General features: G+C 35.9%; 4 protein-coding genes across 4 annotated transcripts; 2 read left to right on the top strand and 2 right to left on the bottom strand.

Moving 5' to 3' along the window:
- The first annotated feature begins 1,514 nt into the window (after nt 1-1,514).
- Nucleotides 1,515-2,903, top strand: LOC133523534 (U6 snRNA phosphodiesterase 1). The gene is made up of 5 exons (XM_061859181.1): nt 1,515-1,763; nt 1,880-2,022; nt 2,166-2,343; nt 2,429-2,591; nt 2,676-2,903. The coding sequence occupies exons 1-5, from the start codon at nt 1,669-1,671 to the stop codon at nt 2,856-2,858; spliced, it is 762 nt and encodes a 253-aa protein (XP_061715165.1). The 5' UTR covers nt 1,515-1,668; the 3' UTR covers nt 2,859-2,903.
- Nucleotides 2,866-7,901, top strand: LOC133523530 (uncharacterized). Its single transcript, XM_061859176.1, has one exon. The coding sequence runs from the start codon at nt 2,866-2,868 to the stop codon at nt 4,363-4,365; it is 1,500 nt and encodes a 499-aa protein (XP_061715160.1). The 3' UTR covers nt 4,366-7,901.
- Nucleotides 7,895-16,738, bottom strand: LOC133523529 (tether containing UBX domain for GLUT4). Its single transcript, XM_061859175.1, has 8 exons — nt 16,555-16,738; nt 16,282-16,474; nt 15,344-15,563; nt 14,791-15,157; nt 14,420-14,611; nt 13,790-13,952; nt 8,938-9,121; nt 7,895-8,156 (listed from the first exon to the last, which is right to left on the bottom strand). The coding sequence occupies exons 1-8, from the start codon at nt 16,633-16,635 to the stop codon at nt 8,054-8,056; spliced, it is 1,503 nt and encodes a 500-aa protein (XP_061715159.1). The 5' UTR covers nt 16,636-16,738; the 3' UTR covers nt 7,895-8,053.
- Nucleotides 10,434-12,753, bottom strand: LOC133523536 (uncharacterized). The gene is made up of 3 exons (XM_061859183.1): nt 12,456-12,753; nt 12,231-12,350; nt 10,434-12,134 (listed from the first exon to the last, which is right to left on the bottom strand). The coding sequence occupies exons 1-3, from the start codon at nt 12,589-12,591 to the stop codon at nt 11,854-11,856; spliced, it is 537 nt and encodes a 178-aa protein (XP_061715167.1). The 5' UTR covers nt 12,592-12,753; the 3' UTR covers nt 10,434-11,853.
- Nucleotides 16,739-17,496: the final 758 nt, after the last annotated feature.

Below are 17,496 nucleotides of genomic sequence, written 5' to 3'. Positions count from 1 at the left end.
CCGTGCATTTCCATATTTTCTGGTACTGTGCTGCTGTGATACAAATTATTTTCTTTTGCATTTAAATCGAAATTTCACAATAAAGGCTGGATTTGGAAGTACCCCCAATTTTAGAATGCTTGAGAACTGGGGCTAAAACGCCTAAAACAAGCTAGAATAAGAAGCCATTAAAGAAATGATTTGATTTGAGAAATGGTTTGGTATTGCCATGGGTATCATTAAACAGTAAAGTTACTCTAGTATCATGCTGGCTACCAAATTTGTGATGTTAGTACACGTGTTTATTAAAGAAATCGAAACAAAAATGAGGATTTCCTCATTTCCATTGTTTGTAGGTAATGAATCTGCTTGTATAATCTGTTTCTTTGGCAAGTTTTCATTACATCGAATCTAAATTCGGTAGAAATTAAGTAATGTTCCGTCACATGTATTGAGAATTACTTACAATTGTACCATTTTGAAAAATAGGTAGATTTCAGGCCAAGGGAGGTAGATAGGTAGAACGCAGGCAAAATAGGTAGATCTACCCAAAAGTTGGTAGATGTGACAACACTGATTAAGAGTGACAGAGAAAAATGCTCTCAAATGACGATTATCGCGGTTATTATAGCCCAGAGGGCACACTGCGATTACCGAAATTCGCTAATTGCGGGGATCTTTCTCTTTTACTCCAATGAAGGCGTAATTAGAGTGGCAGGGAAAGATGCACTCAACTTGCGAACTTCGTTTTTTTGCGCTTATCGAGCTTGATATCAAGGGGCATACCGCGAAAACCGAAATTCGGAAATTGCGGGGACCTTTATCTTTTACTCCCACTAAGACGTAATTAGAGTGACAGAGAAAAATGCCCGCAATGACGAACTCCGACTTTCGCGGTTATAGCCCAGTGTCAAACCGTGAGTTATGACGTCATATCATATCATATCATATCATATATTTATTGCGATCATGTTGGTACAAACAAATACAGGTGAAACTTACAAAATTAAAGCACAACATGAGACCCTGTTAGGGTATTATAACAAAACTATAACTAAAATCACACACAAAAAAAAGTGCATAATCATACTATTTTTTTAAATACAAATCAAAATAATCTTGTATAGAATAAAAACAGTTTTCTATTATCAGAATCTTCAATGTCGTTTCGACTTGGGTCACGTGACGTGTGTTAAAAGATATTTAAAATTCAATATTTTCAAAGATATATTCATTAGAGGTCCACTAAAGGTAGTTTAACATACATGTTCTTATAATCCGTAAGAATTTATTGGGATACTATTCTGCCCTAAGATTTGTAGATGGAAACAACCTTGAACTTCGATTTTCGCGGTTATAGCCGCCGAAATCGGGAAGTGTTAATGTAATTGGCGCTTTAATACGGTGCATGTCGCTGGAACAATAATAGGCGCCGGCTACACTAGCTACTCGTGTGTAGTGTGTACTCACAAACTTACCCTTAACGTGCTCCGCGTGCAATCACCCAGTATATGTTGATGTGATATTTGTTATCTGTTATAAAATTGACATTTCGTGACATAAATGAATGAATTTTATTCTATTTTTATTGAATTTGACATACTTTAATCTCAAAATATATCGTAGTGTATTTATTTGGATTTAGTCGCTATGAGAATTTAGAAATTAATATAAGTTAGATGAGCTCCCATGTCTGGTTTGTCTTATATTGGTGATTACGGATCCAGTTCAGAAGACAGTGACGCATTTTCGGAGGACAATATCAATATCGTAAGCGCCAAGAAGTACGTAATAACGTAAAGAATTTCATAACTTTTAATTAAATCAATCTGTGACATTATATAACAATTGTCAAAAAAAGATTTTTACATTTTATAAGTGAATAAATTATACATTTCAGAGTAAAGTTACCTACACCAAATTTGGGGAATGTCCCAGTGGTCGGGACAGAGGCCCATGTAGATGACCCCGACCTGCATAAAGGACGCACTCGGTCCTTTCCACATAAAAGAGGAAACTGGGCATCCTATGTTTATATAAGCTGTATGTATTTATTTTTTTAAACAACTTAATACTTCATAATAGTTTGTTATATTCACAACCAACTTTTGTTAATCCGGTTTAAATGGTTTATTGATTTAATTACTATATTAAATTGATTGCAATTAACAATGTTTACATTTTAGATCCTGAGGAAGAAAATTTGACAACATTAATAAGTCGGTTTATAGCCGAATGTCCTGTCAGTGATTTGCATGTGTGTGATGATTTTCATATAAGTTTATCAAGAACTGTGACTTTGATGTATCATCTGATAACTCCATTTACCAAGTTGTTGCAAAATGCGGTTGATAGTATAGTCAGGTATTGTTTTATGAATTTCTAAGATCATTTCTATTTTGTGGTTAAAATAATGGTTTGTTATATGTATATATATTTTTTATTACAGCTTTGACTTGGGTTTTGAAAGTGTGAAGATATATTGCAATGAGGAAAAGAGCAGAACATTTGTGTCATTAGCAGTTGATCACTTCAGTAACAAGTCTCTGCTAAAAATTGTGGACAATGTGGATGACATTCTTGCTGATTATAAGTTGCCAACTTTTTATGATGTATGTATTATTTTAAAACTTTATATTTTTTAATTATGAAGTAAAATATTTATATAATTATTTATTATATATTATGCTTTTCAGAATCCATCACTTCATATGAGTATACTGTGGGCTAATGGTGACAAGAAGGCAGAACTAATCAGTGTCATAGAAAATTTAAATAATATTCTTTATCAAGAAGTTGAAAAGTGTCTTAAAACTGTAACAGTCAACAAGGTAAATTGCAAGATAGGGAACAAATTTTATCAATTTGCTTTACAGTGAAAGAACAATGGAACAAGGAACAAATAAAGTGTTTATAAATCCTAATTTTAATAAGAGACCTAGTAATTATGTTCCTGTGGGAAATGTGCCTGTAATGCATGTGAACCCAAACTTCTATCAACACTTAAAGAATGTGCAGCCAATGCCTAAGCCAAAAATTTATATAAATCCTAACTTTGTCAGACGGAATGGAACCAACAATCACCAAATTCAGTATGTTAACACTATTAATACTCCACACTCTTATGTGAAGTCACACCCCCTCATGGACAGTAGTAACACATTGATTGCAACTGTTGCTGCATGTGTTAGCCATGACTCTCAGAGCTCAGTTCAAAACAACAAAGCAAGTCCTAATTTTAGTAGACCCAATAAAGTGGATAAACCTGTTCTATATGTAAATAATAATAGTAATATTACAAATTGTTATATTAAGCCAAGCCCATTAATAGATAGCAGTAACACATTGACTGCAAGCTCCATTCATACCAGTTCAGTTCCACAACAACCCTACCAGACCCACTCTCGTTATTCACTGGTGAGGTTAAAGAAACCTGAGGAGCCATTAACTAATATTGTCAAACAACAAACAAGTACAATAAAAATTAGCAAATACAAATCTATCAAACTAACTGATGTAAAAAAGAACCTTGACTCTTTAAAACCTGCTGTAAAAGTAACACCTTTTAAAGTTTCTAACAATCATAAATCTTTGATAAGGACTATTCACAACCATAAAGTTATTTCCAAAACCCCCACCAAAAATAAAAATAGCTATAAACTTGTCATATCCACAATTGGTAAAAGCAAGCCACACTTTAAGAGGCAGACATCCAGTACTCCTAAGAAAATAATAAGCAGTCAAACAAGAATCAAAGCTCCTGGTGTCTACAAGAAAAACAATATTCCGTGCCCACAGTTCCGCAAATATGGAAAATGCCTACGTAAATCATACGGAAAATGCGAGTTTCTCCATGATAAAAAGCATGTGTCAATATGCAGGAGATTTCTTAATGGTGTGTGCCATAACAACGATTGCTTACTGTCACATGAACTCTCTGATAAAAAAATGCCGACTTGCTACTTTTATCTAAAAGGAATGTGTACCAAGGATGGTTGTCCTTATCTTCACGTTAAATTGAACGAAAGAGCCAAAATTTGCCTTGATTTTATGAAAGGCTATTGTGAAAAAGGTGACAAATGTTTGAATAGACATGTTGCTAAAAGTTTAAACGTAGATAGAAATCGAAAACTTACCTTGAAGAAGCTGATGCAACAGAAGTTAATTAAATATAAACTTGAAAAGAATAAAGTTAAAAGTAATACGAACAGTACGCAAAAAAGGAAAAGTAAACTCCACTTGAACCAACAGTCTTCGCAGGAAAATAATGATCATGCTAATAGATATTATAAAGAATCAGTAACGGAATCAAATAGTAGCGAAAACTTGGAAATTAAACCAACGAGGTGTAAATTGGGCACCTTACCGTCCTTCATACAATTGTAGTAAAGTAATCCAATTCTAATTTGGAGAATGTTGTATTTAATTATCTTTGAGAAGGCTATGATATCCCTTTTAAAAAGAGTAATTTGTGCCTTCTTTTATTATTGTAAAATAAAACTTTACGTTAAAGTGTGCTGCCCATTAAACTGTTGAACACACTTAGAACAGTGTCATTTGTAATGAAGGCGTTGCCAAATGTTCCAATTACAGTTTACTATGACAAAGTACTACAGTGCTCAACATTTTCAGTAACCTAAACATACATTTAAGTATGTGATGGGTAGAGATATGCTCTGTTTTAAATTGATAATTAGGTACCAAAGCATGCTTATTGTAAACTATGAATTAATTATTTCTAAGTTTTACGTTATAAATCGTGTCATTCACGATGACGTGTGCCTTGTGTCGTATTGTCATCTTATTAAATGTTAGATTTGACAAATCTGCGCGTCATCGTGGATGACACGATCTATACACCCTGTTATCATTGACGTAGGTATTTCTTTTAATTGAATACAGTGATGAAACAATAATAAGACGAGATCCGTAAACTTAAATAATCGGACAGACAGACGGACATGACGAATCTATAAGGGTTCCGTTTTTTGCCATTTGGCTACGGAACAAATTATTTGAAGTTTTCCCCTGATATTCGTCTTATTATCGTTCCACTGTATAGTTGAGCTAATATCAGGTGACCTTTTTACACATCACCAAACGAAAAATCACCTGATAATAGAATTAAAACAATCACAATTATTATCCAGTGGCGTTAGTGAGCACGTTGATGGGCTCTTAACTTTTCTTCCGAAATCCTATTGTATCTAATATTGCGGTACAATAATATTATACAGACGACACTCAGTGCATACTTACTCAGATTTAAGGTGCGACCACACCGCAGCTTAAAAAACGGTCACGATACGGAATCGCAGTGACGCGTCGTATGCGTATCGTTTTTGCGCATGCTCCCCACACCGCTGCTTAAAATACGCTGACGCACCGTAAATTGATCTGCGTAAAAATCGCAAAAAATATAACACGGAGATCTTATGGCAGACACCACACCGGTGACATAAAAGACGCAACTGTTTTGTAAATGCAGCGTTTTTTACGCAAAGATTTGCGAACAAAAAATATTCGCGTGAAGCAAGTCACTGCGATTCCGTACCGGCACCGTTTTTTAAGCAGCGGTGTGGGGAGCATGCGTCAATAACGGTACGCATACGACGCGTCACTGCGATTCCGTATCGTGACCGTTTTTTAAGCTGCGGTCTGGTCGCACCTTTAATTTTGAAGGAAAAACGGCAGTCACTACAGAAAGCGCTTGAGGGGGGTTTCAACTGACAGGTTATTGACTATTGAATGTGTTTATCTTGTTTTTAACCACGAAAATTCTCTCAGTTGGAACCTATTCGATTGCATCGCCATCTTACATCTGGGTTGAGCTCTGCGCATAGATTCTGTGCCGAAAGAGTCTGACCACCAAGTTTTTACCAGTGGTAACTACTGGGATTTTTTTCCTCAGTAGCTACCACTGGTAAAAGATGGGATTTTTTTCCGGTAGGTAACTGCTACCGAAATTTTGTTTTTCTACTCGTCGACTGTAATGGTTGCATTAAGATTTCGTACAGCACAGTTTGGTAAAACTGTAATTGGGTACTTTTCATGTATGGGCTCCCAACTCAACTATAATATTCATTTCGAAACGGTTTAGTCAACTATAATGAAATGGACCAATTACAGCTCGCCGCGGTCAAGAAGTCGAAACAAAACGATAGCTCAATAATATTTTATACAATCGTGATATAATAGAGAGCTTTTCAGTCGAGTAACATGTTTTAGCAACGAAGCTGAGTTGCCAAAGTGAGGTACGAAATTGAAAAGCTTGATTATATCACTATTGTATACAATACTTTTTCTACGAGTCAAAAAATAATACTTTAAACTAATAAAATCATACAGGTAAACTAGCCAAAAGTATACAGCAATTTAAGATACGCGAGCAGCCGCGATACTTTCATACTCGACGCGCCCCGGCCGCCGGGACCCGGCGGGGTGGTCAACGACACCTACTCGTACGTAACTCATGAAGCCCTGGTACTTGCTCCTTGAAATTTGGTATGTATGTAAATAAAAAGCCCTTTCTTTATTCATGTCCTTCATTTGACATTTGGGGACCTCGAGGAATCGCAGCCATCTTGGAAAATGTGTACCATCCTGGAGAAATTCGCGTTTTACTCAAAATCTACATTATCTAGGCAAATATGGTGTAAGACAAGATTAACATTATTTGTTCTTAGGTTGTGCAATAAAGAGGATTTGTATTGTATTAAATTGTAAGGTAAAAGTACTAGTGCTCGACGATGCACTAGTCACCGACATGGGCACTTTGTCATAGAAATATAGGTTAAATTTGAACAACGAAGATTTTTCTGTATTCGAACTTAATCCTTGTCACTTTAACATAAAGTGCCAATGTCGAGTACTAGTGCAGCGTCGAGCACTAGTACTTCTACCTTAAAGCTTATTAAATTCTACACAAAAAAGTCCTAGTTATCTTTCCGGAAAAACCACATCTTGTTATAGAAAATACTTGCTGAAGCTAGGTTTAGCGCTTATCCAGGGGACATTCTCTTAATAGGAAACTCGGGAGAATATGAATTCCACTTTAGTCTATACATTTGTACAGATCTACCCCAATATCAATATTTTATTCAACTGTGACTTAACCAGAAAGTAGGGTTATGGGTTTAAGTACTGATGATTCAGTACTGTGAATGTTGGAAACAGATTTTAGGTCTTAATTGGGGTTCAAACGTATAATAGTGACAGTAATAAAATTTGACACATACAATCTCTGGGATCCATGTTAAAGTTCCTTAAAATTCGAGCTGTACCCACCACGAGGATCAGGCGCCATCATGATAACTATACGTCTTTTTTTTTCTATTTTTCTCAGGATATATGAGTTTTATGTGAATATTGTGTATGGCGAAACGGAAGCTTATTATATTCCACACAAAAATAATGTCAAATGATATGGACATGAATATAGGGGCCTTTTATTTACATACATAATAGGTATATACCAAAATTCAGGACGGTCCAAGAAATTTCGAGGTTTGTTCTATTCCGATTGTGCTATACACTATTTAGACTGTTTTTATTAGTATTGAACTTTAACAAAATGTTTGCAGTAACTACTGGAAAAAAATCCCACCTTTTACTAGTGAACTACTAGAAAAAATGGTCGGACTCAAAACCGACACCGTGGCCATGTCATCGCCATAAGCCATCCGACACCACTGTGCTCTCCACATGCTGGCCCGTCCCATCTTGGTGGGCCGGTATGACGGCCCATCTTGTAGAGGAGCTAATGGAATATGTACATTCCACCGCCTTCTCTTTCCGCACAGACTCTTTGCTTTTCGGTTTAGAAGCAAGAGCAAAGAATAATAACATTTGCAAAAGTATGGAAGCAGGGTAGAAAATTATGTAGAATATTTTTTTTAATAAAATAAAATACCAATTTGTAACTTATTCATTTATTGTATAAAACAGGTATGCTATACCGCCTTTTATCACATATACTGATTTAAAAATTAAAACAGACGCACTTGTTCTCATGTGTTCCATTCACAGGAGGTCAATTAAAGTACGGAACCCAGGTAACTATGGCTTAATTTGGTTATTGTTTGAACCATTTCGGCACTTTGCTATTTTTCGACGACGATGCTCCAGCATTAGATGTTCTGGGGTTGGATGAAGACGGTTTCCTTCTATTAGGAGCTCTGTAACAAAAAAAAATCGTAATGGAGTGCACAGATAGATGCAGCAGCGGTAGCACAATCTGTTCTATTCTTGGGATGTCAAGAGCGCATATATTCGTTGCAAATAGTTTGCGCACATAATTTTCGCGTGTGACTGACGCGTTTATATATGACCTACGACATTAAAAATGTGTGCAGTATCGCCTTGGTGTTGTGGATATCCCGGATAAGCGAACGACAAAGAAAGTACAGAATTCTTAGAAAACAATAACTAGGTATTCAAGAGAATGTTTTTTTTTTTAATGTTCATGGTCAAGTTAGGATACACTGAAATATACTCGTAAAAAACAATGTAATTTTACTTTTTTAGGGTTCCGTACCCAAAGGGTAAAAACCGGGACCCTATTATTAAGACTTAACTGTCCGTCCGTCTGTAAATAATTGTGAATATTTTGCTATATATTATGGCTAATTAAGGAGTGTACATGAGAATATTGTGACAACACCTGTAAACCAACCCTTTTTATTGTAAAATAAACTGATTAATTGATTGTCACCAGGTTGTATCTCATGGACCATGATAGCTAGGCAGTTGAAATTTTCACAAATGATGTATTTCTGTTGCCGCTATAACAACAAAAACTATAAACAGAGTAATAATTACAGAATATTTAGGTGGGGCTCCTATACAACAAACGTGATTTTTTTTGCCGTTTTTTGCGTAATGGTACAGAACCCTTCGTGCGCGAGTCCGACTAGCACTTGGCCGGTTTTTTATATTGTTTCTGCTTTATGAACTCACCGGTACTTGGAAGCTAATATGCTGGCGGCATCACTGGCAGTCTTCTTTAAATATATTTCCTTCTTAAGGTACTTCGGATTCGCCTCTTCCTCCAGCCATTTGAAATGCATGTGGACGCACGGGACGAATTTCGCTTCAAGTAATGTCATGTTTGGATCTAAAGTTTCTTTCAGTGGTGTAATAACTGAAAATAGGTAATAAATTATGCTTATAGGTATCTATCTACCTATTCATGCCTGCTTTTTAAGACGAATATCTTAGGTATGCGGAGGGAATAAATGTCATTAGGGTTTCATCCACATATTACGTCACAGCAACGGCGGGAGGGGGAGGGCGAATGGTTGTTATTCTTATCTCTCTCAATAGGCTTAGCACGAGTGCGCCAGGACAGTATCCCACGTGAAATAGACTAACCGTCTTTTGCTAACTGCATTAATTAGAAAGGGATGGGTTTTGGTACTCGTTCAATACCTATAGCTACATTGTCGAACACAAGCGCTAGACTACCTAAGTTGCCGTAGAGCAAAATTTTCTAGGCCATTTAGCAAAATCTACTTGTAAAAATTGTGGCTACAACAGTGGCCGGACAAGAGCAAAATTTTATGTGGGCTAGGTACATTTAGCGAGGCCCATGTTGTGTCCGACATATACTGAAGGGGCCTACTCATTTATTCGCGATTGACGGCCCAATATCGTCAAGTGAACTGGTAATCCCTTTTTTTGAGGCGCGAGGCCATAGGCGGTGGCCCACGTCGCCCACGCCTAACGCCGCCTCTGGGCTTCAATATTGTACACTATCTATATCTGTAGGGCCAATTGCATCCAGATTTCCCGATATCGGGCCCGAAGTCAGTCCCGATGTTGGGCCTGATAATCGTTTTCCGTTTCACGGAATATCAGCAGATCGTTGACAATATTTGAAATGTAAAAAATCGTTCATATGCAAAAATATCTAACATTACACATTTTTGGCAATTAGAGACAAAGTATTTTTTAAATGTCAAATATGCCCGATGTCAGGCCCGACGTCGGGCCCGAGCAAGAGTAATTTTCCGTTTCACCAAATCAGCACATCTGTTAGGGGTCATCCATTAATTACATCACACGAATGTCTAGGTTTTTGACCCCTCCCCCCCTCCATGTCACACTTGGTCACATTTGGCAAACCCCTCTCCCTTGGTGTGACGTCGCATTTAGCAATAGTGTTTTCTAGGAAATCGGTAACTCGAATTAGGTGTTAGTAATATTATATCAATATATTTTTGATAAAAGAAATAGAGTTTGCCCAGCGAGTGGCTGCACAAAAAAAAAGCGGCAAATTCAAAAAATCTTTAACTGGTAACACGAAGCATAGTGCAAATAAAGTAATTTGATACTTGGTAATTCATACGTAATTAATTTTTGTTTTGATTAGTGACAGACTGAAGTCTGCAACGTAGCAGACTGTAAATTTAATACAGTAAACAGACTGAGGATATCGTTGCAATGCAATTAAAACCCTGGCCTCTAATTTAGCCCACTTAAAAATTAAAAATATGATTGAATAGTTATCATTATTATCAGAGATACTAAAAAACGATAAGTTATAGAAAATGATACTTTGTTGTTACAAATAAATTTCAGGCCTGACCATTAAACGGCACCCTTTAGATCTCATTTCTTTGGTTGTTGAAGTCAACAACCAAGGCATATGTCATAATATAACTTAACTTAATATAACTTGGTTCTCATATGACATTTATATTTTTGATAGGATTAAAAATTACTTCATTTGTGTTTTATTTTGAAGTTTTGAACTCGGGTTAATTACAGGCGATTATTTATTAAGCATAAATATTTCCCTTGTGCTATTAAAGTAAACCTTCACAAGGGAAATATTTATGCTTCCCGTTAGTAATAATAAAAAAGTGACATATTGTATAATGGAGCTGAACTGAAGGTAGTAAGGTGAAAGAAAACACAATCTAGTTTCAATCTAGTTTTAATATTGTTAGTTTATAAAGAAGGTGCCTATTTATTTAAGATTCATAATCAAAATCGGATTCAAGAAATTCAATGCCTGACAGAGAACTGTCACTGTCATTGTCACTTTCCCGAACTTCTATTATGAATGGAGCTAGTTCAGTGTCTGTAATATTGTCCTTAGACTTGTATTTTCGTTCCACATTTATTACATGGTCTGTACATTTTTTCCAATCTTCCGGGGTAATCATTGCAAAACATTCCCGGATCAAGTTTTCCGTATCTGAACCCGGTAGCCCCACATTTCTGCTGGCTATTTTTCGCTTTGTGAGGCTCCATATCAACTCAATAGCGTTTAGATTGCAATGGTATGGAGGCAATTTAAGGACCTCATGCCCATGCTGCTTCAATAACTCCTCTGCTGCATATATGGGACCAATTTTATTTTCCTCGACAAGGCACATCAATTCTTCCTTTTTGAAACACTCTTCATATGGGATATTATTTTCCCTTAGCCATTTTTGAATTTCAGCCTTTAAGCTGTGCATGGTTGGAGGCTTATTTATTTGTGTTACATGGTAACTGGCATTGTCCATAACAATTATACTGGGCTCAGACAAATTTGGGATTAACATTACTCGTAGCCACTTAAAAAAATTTGAACTGTTCATGTCATCATGATAGTCAGCTGCTTTGGATTTTGTGCTAAAAACAAGCAAAGCATTTGGCACAAAGCCTTGCTCTGATCCAGCATGCACTATAATATGCCGCTTGTAAGTTGAAGGCCCTTGCCATGACTTCTTTGGTCTATAATTTTGATGGACATATGTCTCATCAAGATACACAATTTTTTTTTCCTTCTTGCCGTTTTTTATGTATCTCTCTAAGAAACCTTTGCCTCCACCCAGATATTTCAAACTTTTCCATGAGGATGGAGCGCTCTTCTTTATTTTTTTAAAACTCAAATCCGTTCTCGTGTAGTATTTTCCTCAGTGTTTCACAACATCCTGAGAATCCTATAGATTCTTTCAAATCCGCATGTAAGGCTCTTAGAGTAGGTACCTGCTTTTTGACGCAATAAAACTCGTTAATTTTATTACGAATGGCTGACACATCAAAATTGTCTAAATTTGACACAGTTGGTGGCCGGGGTCGTTTTTTCCCTGGCGTATTCCATTGGCCTTGGTTAATAGAGCCCTCTTTTTTAATTGTGCGTAGTGTACGAATGCTTACACCTGAAAAAAAAAACAGTTTTAACAATAGGAATTTTAACAAAAGAACACTAAAATATTAATAAACCTAGATGTGAAAATATAGATTATTTATATTACCTGTCATAGTAGACACTTTCTCTAAATAACTTGATTCTGATGCGTTATTATCAATAACATTCTTCAGTTCTCTTGCTAGCTTTTCAATAGTTTCTCTAACATTTTCGTCATCTACGCCCGCTGTAATATAAATAAATCATAAGTTTAGTAATACAAACAAATGTTCCTATCTCGTAAATTAAAATTTGCTACAAGAAGCATCAACATTGTTTGATAATGACTTACCGGTCGCCTGAATGATTTCGTCCAATATTCGCTTCTTTTCTAGTAATCTCTCATTTTCGTCGTGTCGAACTTGATTATAGTTACTGATTATTGTAAATAACATGCTCCTCACACTGCTTCTAATCGGTTTAGCCATTATAATACGATATAAACTTCCGTAACGAAGGAACTAACATGAGAATCTAGGTTATGTGTAAACTCGTTTGACAATATTTTTGACACTTTTGACAGCTAAAATTATTGCCATATATAGAATTCTCTAAAAACGCTTGTGCAGCGACTCGCTGGTCAAACTCTATTAACAATTTTAAACCAAAACTGATTGGGAAAGAAAATTAAACGAATATTAACGATTATCGTTCAAAAAACTTGCTAAGTATGTAACTGTACAGCGAATAAAATAAATTTTGTTAATGATGAAGTTAAAGTGACGTCACCAAGTTGGTGACTCCCCCCTCCCCTTGTCACATTTTAAACTGGAATAAATGTCATATACTAAGAAAAAGTGACCAAGGCCTTTCTCAAGGGGTTTTCTTAGTATATGACATTTATTTCAGTTTATAATTTATACCTGGGCGACCGAGCTTTGCTCGGTTATAAGTGTTATAACTATTTATTGTAATATGGTGGTGTATAGGTGATAATCTTAACTACATTTTTTACTAAATTAAACTTGTCTAAAACAATAGAAATTAAAATACTATATATAAGCTTGAACAATTAAAAAAAAAAAAAAGTTAGTCGGGCGGGATTCGAACCCGTAACACTGGTTGTTTCTTGCCGCCCGCGTCTTAACCCGCTGGACCAGACGGACAGTGGCCGGCGATACGAAATTAGCGACCATATTCTGCGACGAAAGAAAAACGCATGAAAACTCGAAAACACGCGTTTTTTCAAACATAAGACTAATCTAGATAGATTGTATGCCCCCAAAAAACCCCATATACCAAATTTCAGCGAAATCGTTAGAGCCGTTTCCGAGATCACATAAATATATATATACAAGAATTGCTCGTTTAACGGTATAAGATATAGTAGTGTTTCTACTTGAAATAAAAACAAATTAAAATATTTTCTGAAAATAATTTAATTTGTTCTAATACTTCCAATAGTATGTCACATTTTCTTAACCCCCTCCCTCTACGTGTGATATAATTAATGGATGACCCCTAACAGATGTGCTGATTTGGTGAAACGGAAAATTACTCTTGCTCAGGCCCGACGTCGGGCCTGACATCGGGCGATACCGAGTGTGGATGTAATTGGCACTTATCACTACTTTGTATCTTTTATTTAGCTCGTTTTTGAGACACATTTTAGGTAATGTAACTTACATGTAGTAAAAGGTTTATTTGGAGTTTCTAGGTAATCCTTGATGAAGTTATAGACATCCCCTATGGTATTGTCAGGTGAGAAAATGCCTTGAAGTATGACATGGTCTGGGAATTGTATCCGGACCACTGCACTTTTATACTGAGCTAACCTCTGTTCTGAACTCTGTAAGATAGACAAAAATTAAAAGATAGATCAAAGGCCAAAGGTATGGCGGCGTCGTTCCGAGCGATGGCGCCACAAACATTTAAGCCACTGGTAAGATGGCGTCACTTTTTGATATTTAACAAATTTAACACATCAGTGAAAGAATAAGGATCACAGTCAAATGGTGTTCTTAAAGTTTAAATCATGTGTCGAAAAATGGCAGTACATTTATTGCGGTTACGAAATTTTCTTTAACAATCCACCTCTATTTCAAATCCTCTTTGATAACACTGACACTGATAAAAAACCCGGTAAAGCCTTATTGGTCAATGGGTAGATAATGGAAAAATTAATAAGAGTCAAATTACTAGAAAAAAACATGATGTTGACGGCATAATTCCTCTACTACATTCAGGTTCAGTTGCCCTGGTGTTTATGATTTTGATTTAGTTAACAAGAGAATAAGGAAAGTTAAAATACTTAACCTGTTTTGCCATCTCTTCTTTTTTAGTGGATGTGAGTAGGGGTGTGTTTTCTAACTGTAAACGGTTTTGCTGAAGATCCCTGAACAGTCTTCGCACCTCTTCAACTGTCAACTCATAGAAATCATCTGGTAGGTCATCCAATTCCTCTTGCTCTTCTTTTGGTGTGAAAATAATGGCCTTTTGTGACCCTAACTAAAAATAATTATTATATATTTAGTACTGAACAAATTCCGGTAGCAAAATGACCTAGGGTAAAGCAAGATATATACCAGTAAATCACAATTTTTATTTTGCCTATTTCATCAGAAGTGATTATAATATCATTCAAATAGGGAGTTGGTGTTCAGTAAGGTATAAAAATATGTACTCACAAATGTCACTTCTTCTTCTATCATCAGTCTCCTTTCTAAGTTCTCCTGTGAGGACACGGATGTAGAACTGTTGGTTGCAATTTCTTCTACTTCCATTGGCTCAATATCTTTTGAAGGAGGCTCGACTTCAACTGTCCTAGCAGGGTCTTCTTTAGTTTGTACCTTTTGTTTTTCTACTTTCTCTTTTTTAATTAAATCAATTGGATTAGTACTCTTTGTATATGCAGTTTTCTGGATGTTGGAGGACTGTGCATTAGATGGTCCTGCAGTATTGTTGTCTACTGGAATAGATTGCTTCCTTTCTTGGTTCTCTTTTTCCTCTTTAGGTGGAAATGGTCTCCGGTAAACAGTGGAGACATTTGCTTGCCTGTGTAACATTGTATTCATACAGGTCTGGTCATAAAATATATAAGTATTTTTATAAATAATAAATATTTTTCTCAAATATATAAATGTTAGTTTTGTAGCAATATAAATGTGGAAGTGCAATGATTATTAGTTGCTTCCAGAAAGTAAGTAAAAATAATTAAAATGTGAAATCCATAATACTTACATAGCATTCTCTGCTTTGTTCAACAGTCTCAGAATAGCTCTGCCCCCTATTAGCCCCAGCTGACGCAGTGTCTTTTCTTTGAGTGCAGACACCCCAGTTATTTCATGTCGCATGTAGAGAATAGTTGGATGTGTTAATGCCTTGAACTCTTCTGGCGCCATTGAATTGAGGAGGTCAAACAGTGATGTGTTGGGTGCAAAATCTGCTGTTCTTCTCTCACCTATTAACATTACAGTGTATAAGTTACTACCGGATTTAAAACACTAAAAATATAACAAAAAGTAACCACTTTCTAAATGCAAGACTTATAAATATTTCTTCAACCAATATTAACCTATAGATACAGAAACATTATTACTATTCAACAGGACCTTGTAGAGTGGTGCCCTAGATATAATAAAAGAAAGAGTGGTCCACAAAAGTTTACATGGTCGGATGATCTGAGTAGAATAGGAGGAGGTAAATGGATGCAAACAGCAAAGGAAAGAAATAAATGGAAAGAAATGGAGGAGGCCTACGTCAAAGGATGAGTTGAGGTCAATGTTGTGAAACAAAATTAATGTAATTGTGATAACTGAAGACTTCAATAATAAAGGCTATTTACATTTACATTTACATTACTATTCAAGTGCTGTCTGGAAGAGATCTCATTATATTTTTCTTTTTAATTTCTTTGTCATTTTACATGGAAAATGTATAATTAGTGCAATGAAGTATATTTACTTACTTACAATATGAAGATTATTTATTTTAAGAAAGCCCAAACGCTCTCACACTTGAGTGGAGGCCTGTGCCCAGCTGTGGGACGTATATAGGCGGAATTATTATGAGTAAATATTTCTTAGTATAAACCGCATCACTTCCAGCAAACGAAATTGGTGGCCATAGCCAATAATAAAGTTTTTATTATTTTTTGTAATCTTGTATTTGATACATACCATCTTCAAATTGTAATCCAATAGTAACATTTGTTTCATGGCGCGATCTTTCAGCTTCTACCATCTCTAAAGTAGCTTTGTTTGGTATATTAGACCAACGGATCGTACTCGTCAAGTCTATAACCTGATTGTAATGTTTCAAACCGTACTCATCAGGCTGAAAGCCTTGCTTCTCACAGACATCTTCTAAAACCTTCAAGTAAACATTTATTGATCAATTGTATATTATTTAAAACACAAATTGTATTGCACTATCACTCGAACAATAATAACCTGCAAAAAGCTTGTATTTGGAGTACAGTGAACTTTCTGTCTTCTGCCATTTGGAGTTAAAACAACAAGTTCTTTAGACATGTTTCTAAATTAATAGTTTAAATGAAATTGATAATATATAAATTTGAATCAAAATTGTAAAAGTGATTATCATCGAAGTCGGAGCCGTCTCAGGGACTCTCAGGACATTTGATTGACATTGACAGCCGGGTCAGCGGCAAAAAAATGCTAGAATAGTACATTACGATACAAGTGCGAAAAATAGGAAATTCGAAATGAGTGGCGATAAATTAAAACACGACCGAAGGGAGTGTTTTAAATCGACACGAGTTGCGAATTACCTATTCGCACATGTATCGTACAACGTTTTACAGTACATATGGCCCTTTAAATGTTCGACACAGTAACATAATATGCTACTTCTCGCACTAGTGCTATAAAGTAGCCCCATATGTACTGTAATATTATATTAACGTAAAGGCCCGTCCAGACGGTATGACAATTTAATAAAATAAAAATAAGCATCAAGCCATTACCGTCAGTAAAAAAAAACGGTAAAATAAAAAAAAATGTACGCTCGAAGGTATGGAGTGTGGAATAAAAGGAGGAACATCTCTATGTATGAAAAGTGTCCATCAAAAAACATTAAATAGGCGGCGCCACAATACACCGAAATAAAATGTCATAGACCTAGTATTTATATAGAATTTTATTTATAATAATAATATTAAAATTAAATTATGACTACTTATAAAATAAAACGACTAAAACTCAACCTACCTAGAAAAAATAAAGAAACCTAAAACAGACCCTGGCCTCTTGGCAGGGTGCCCATCACGCAGGCAGCATTCCCGCGCTGTATCGCGACGGCAAGCCTTTGCGCGAGAAAACTGCCTGCGCGAGGGTCTCCCGTTGCCTCCCTCAATCGCTTTCCAAGCTCCC

Source organism: Cydia pomonella, chromosome 12, assembly GCF_033807575.1.
Source record: "Cydia pomonella isolate Wapato2018A chromosome 12, ilCydPomo1, whole genome shotgun sequence".
NCBI classification, from domain to species: domain Eukaryota; kingdom Metazoa; phylum Arthropoda; class Insecta; order Lepidoptera; family Tortricidae; genus Cydia; species Cydia pomonella.
The sequence above is the reverse complement of the archived record's forward strand: the minus strand, read 5'-3'. Positions and strand labels throughout refer to the sequence as shown.